General features: G+C 31.9%; 2 protein-coding genes across 2 annotated transcripts in view; one reads left to right on the forward strand and one right to left on the reverse strand.

Annotated features, from left to right (window-relative positions):
- LOC107670189 (GTPase IMAP family member 8-like) overlaps positions 1-2,982 on the forward strand; it is a gene marked incomplete at its 5' end in the record, with an annotated part of 13,597 nt that extends 10,615 nt beyond the window's left edge. The window contains 5 exons of the mRNA XM_016462712.1: positions 300-416; positions 536-631; positions 1,204-1,383; positions 1,933-2,025; positions 2,553-2,982. Coding sequence (XP_016318198.1) covers positions 300-416; positions 536-631; positions 1,204-1,383; positions 1,933-2,025; positions 2,553-2,764 — 698 coding nt within the window. The remainder of the gene's footprint in view (positions 1-299; positions 417-535; positions 632-1,203; positions 1,384-1,932; positions 2,026-2,552) is intronic.
- A 461-nt stretch (positions 2,983-3,443) lies between these two features.
- LOC107670190 (unconventional myosin-Va-like) overlaps positions 3,444-4,186 on the reverse strand; it is a 17,910-nt gene continuing 17,167 nt past the window's right edge. Inside the window, exons 38-39 of the mRNA XM_016462713.1 lie at positions 4,107-4,186; positions 3,444-4,020 (exon numbers count right to left, since the gene is read on the reverse strand). Coding sequence (XP_016318199.1) covers positions 3,868-4,020; positions 4,107-4,186 — 233 coding nt within the window. The 3' untranslated portion in view covers positions 3,444-3,867. The remainder of the gene's footprint in view (positions 4,021-4,106) is intronic.

A 4,186-nucleotide genomic window follows, 5' to 3' on the forward strand; every position in this document is an offset into this window, starting at 1 on the left:
GCGGGCCCCACAGGTCCTTTTTTTTTTTTTTTTTGGCAGAGGAAATAAGTGTCTTGTGTTTTCTGTTAAACTATGGTGTTACCAAAGTTAGTGCAATAGTGCTGCAGTTTCCGTTTCTTATTCCCTGAACCATTTTTACCATTTTCATAGGGAACAGCCACAAGTAATGAAAAGTCTTTATTAGTTTTACAGTATTTCTAATAAGTGGAGAGAATTTTTGTGCGGTTTTCCTATTTTTGTTTTTCAGTAAACTTAGTATGAGACATTTTCCATTTGGATCTGCTATTATTATTCTATAGTGGGTGATGGAGAGAGCCCTTCCTTCAGTCCACTCACAAAACAAAAGAAAAGATCACAATACACACGTGTCTTTGAGCTTGTAAGAAAATCTTGCAGCATTGGAGTTCCACCATCCAGTTAGTATCTTTGTTCTATTCAACCGTCTGTCTGTCATATACACCACTTTTAATGATCCATTCAATTTCCATTGGATAAAATCAAGTTCCTACATGATGATTTTCTACTTTTTGTCTAGTGAGTGTTGAAGGGAAAACAGTAACTGAAATATTTAACAGATGCCACACAATTGAGCCTATAAAAACAGCACACAGCAGGAAAGTTGGACCATCCAGTGAGTATCTTTTTCTTACAAGAGTTGGATCTTGAAATTTATAATTAAAAAAATACATAATACTTATTCCGTTTGTTCGGGCCTATTTCATTATCTTTTGATTGAACATTATGATGGCTGTCATAATGTACTGCTGTACTGCATCAAAAAGATGCAGTAACATTATATTTAACTGACTGTTCTTTCTCGTAAATTTGTGTTAACAAACATTTAAAAAATATCCGGTATAAAATACCTTTTGTTCTCTTTAATCTGTTGCTGGTCAGTTTGTTGATTGTAACATTTGTGTAACACAAACCAAGTATATGAGGTAAATTAGTGTGTTTTTTTCTTCTCATGAGGATTTATATAATTTCTATTTTTCTTTGCTCTCCACAAAGCACATAATATTTTAACAAATTAATTCCAATCGGCTCAATACAATAATTCCAAAAATTTTAGCTATTTTTTTTTACAAATCTTTTATTTTAAATAATATTGTTTATAATCATTTGTAAAAAAATAAAAAAAAATAAAATAATAATAATATATATGTTCTACTATTGATCTGCTCTCTGTTTTCATTATTACAGTGAGTGGAGATGATGGATCTGATTCATGGTCTCTGGGAAGTTCTGCTTATGGTTCATTCAGATCACGATCAGGAGCAGACACAGTTTTTGGATCATCACGTTCCAGAGATTCGTCTCACACAAGTTATGAGTCAGGGGCCATAAAACGATATAACAGCATTGGACTTCCACCACCCAACAGTGAGTGTTTTTATTTGGCTGTTTCAGTACACTTTGGTCTCACTGTGACCTTTTTTTAAATTAAAATATTAAGAATCCCATCTGTTTTGTTGTGAAATGGTGAAAATTTATGTCTACATAACCCATAGAAAACTGTAGTAGTAGCAAAGTTTTTCTGTCATGTTTCTAATCTCTGTCAATCACAACTAATTATGATATATAGTATATTATATACTGTATATGTACACAGTAAAAAAAATTTTTGTAAAAAAATATAAAAAATAAAAATGTCAGCTGTGGTTGCCAGAATAATTTTGTAAAAAGAAAAAATACAGAACAAATGTGAAATTCATTTTAAAATTCATTCATTTAAAATTCATTTTAAACTTGTGAATTCGACAATGCACACTGCTACTAAAATGTGTTTTCTAACTTTAACATATATTGACAACCACCATAATAATGCAGGTGATAAAACAGGAAGCCACATGAAGAATAATGAAAATCATTCAATTTCCATTGGATAAAATCAAGTCCCTACATGATGATGATTTTCTACTTTTTGTCTAGTGAGTGTTAGAGGGAAAACAGTAACTGAAAAATGTTACAGACGCCACACAACTCAGTTCACAGCAAGATACAGAAGGAAAGTTGGACTATCCAGTGAGTATCTTTTTGTTATAAGAGTTTGATCTTGAAATTTATAAATAAAATATATATTTTTTGAATATAAATTTAATATAAAAAAAATACTTATTCAGTTTGTTCGGGCCTATTTTATTATCTTTTAATGAAGTGTTGAACATTATGACGGCTGTCAAAAATCAAACCGAATGAAACTAGTTATTGATGCACTTAATAGCATTAAAATGATGTGTTTAACTTCTGACATTCTGAAATGATCTAGATTAAGATAATGAACGAATTGGAAAAATAATTTGAAGTGTGTACAGTATGTGGCCAAAGATAAACTGTTTTTATAGCCTATAATCTGAAAAAAAAAAGGAAGTTTAGCACAGGTTAGATCAATGATGACTAGAAACAGTCAGAGTCACCTCTAAAAGTGAAATGAGTCAGATAAGGAAAGATCTCAAATATATAATATATTGTGTTAGAATCGTGTTAGCCTGTGTTCTAGCACATTTAAAAAATATTTCTTCTGCTTGTATATTTTTCCCCAATGAATTTAGTTAAAAGGTCTCAGGTAAACTCTGCACAACTAGAAGCAGACAGCAGGTTTGGGTCATCATGCTCCATAGTCTCCACTGGCAGCTCAGGATATGGATCTTCATGCTCCCTTCCGCAATCTGTGGAACAGTCAGAACACAAATGGACAAATAGTGCGTTTAAGATTTCAGAACTTTCAGACAAACAAGATGAGTGTGAAGATATGAACTTATAAGAATTAATGTATGCAAATGAGTTTATATAGCCATCCATTCTCCAAGCTGCATGTTCTATGTAGAGATTCAGGAGCCTGTCCCAGCATCTCAGGCCGTAGACAGGGAAACACTCTGGATGGATGGCCAGTTGTTTACATATCTTAATCTATAAAATTTTTATATTGTACACTGTAAAAACTGTGATTCAATAAAGATGCAATACCAAACATTTAAAAAATATCCGGTATAAAATACCTTTTGTTCTCTTTAATCTGTTGCTGGTCAGTTTGTTGATTGTAACATTTGTGTAACACAAACCAAGTATATGAGTAAATCAGTGTTTTTTTTTTTCTTATGAGGATTTATATAACTTCTGTTTTTCTTTGCTCTCCACAAAGCACATATTTTAACAAATTAATTCCAATTGACTCGTTACATTAATTCCAAAAAACAATTGTTTTTTTTACAATCTATTTGCAGTTACTTATTTTCACTGATTTACTTGTTACTCTTATTTCAAAATGATATTGTTTATAATCGATTGCAAAAGAAAAAAAAAAATATATATATACACTGTGTATGTGTACATATATATATATATATATATTTTTTATACTGTATTATAATGTTTGAATGCCTTAAATATTAAATGAAGAAAAAAAATTCAGTCAATTTTTTTAATAGCATTTGATTTCATATTTCAAATGGCAATGACAAAGCTTTTACATCCAAATACTGCACACAAAAATATTTAAGATTTTTATAAAGATCAAGAAAAGTGCTCCTGTCCATTTTCAACCTTACAAGAAACCCTATAAATATTTACAGCAATATTTTATTGGCAAACTATTATAAAGGCAGCAGACCCATTTGAGCTATATGACCTAACTGAGGTCCTTAGCACTACAACTCATTTTAGCCCCAAAACACACACCAGCAAACACAGTGAAATCGGTTTAACATTTCTAAAATTCATCTCATAAGTGAAATCCTTAACAGTGATACAGGAAGTGTAAACAAACATCCCAGAAAATGTGACCACAAATACAATCCAAGGCTTTATTTCAAAGCAGATTGATCCTGTCTGCTCTGCAGGTTCCATGAAGATGTCACTGGTGTGTTTTTAAACTGGTGTCAGGAAGTTCAGGTTGAGGCTGCTGGGGATCTGGATGGTCTCGAGGGCCACAGGTGAAGGGTTGAAGGGGAAAGTGACTGGGAAAATGATCTTTGCGTCCATCAGTAACTGAGAAGACTCCTTACGATCCTTTAATAAAGTCTAGAGAGGATGGAGAAGTGTTTTACTATGTAAATCGAACAATATCTGACTGAAAATACATTTAAAAACATTGAGAAATTACTCACCTGTACAGACTTTATGAATGATATACACACTCTCTCCTCAAACTCATTCACTGGTGTGTACAAGCGGAGGATTTTCACAA

Source organism: Sinocyclocheilus anshuiensis, unplaced genomic scaffold, assembly GCF_001515605.1.
Source record: "Sinocyclocheilus anshuiensis isolate Anshui unplaced genomic scaffold, SAMN03320099.WGS_v1.1 scaffold624, whole genome shotgun sequence".
Lineage (NCBI taxonomy): Eukaryota > Metazoa > Chordata > Actinopteri > Cypriniformes > Cyprinidae > Sinocyclocheilus > Sinocyclocheilus anshuiensis.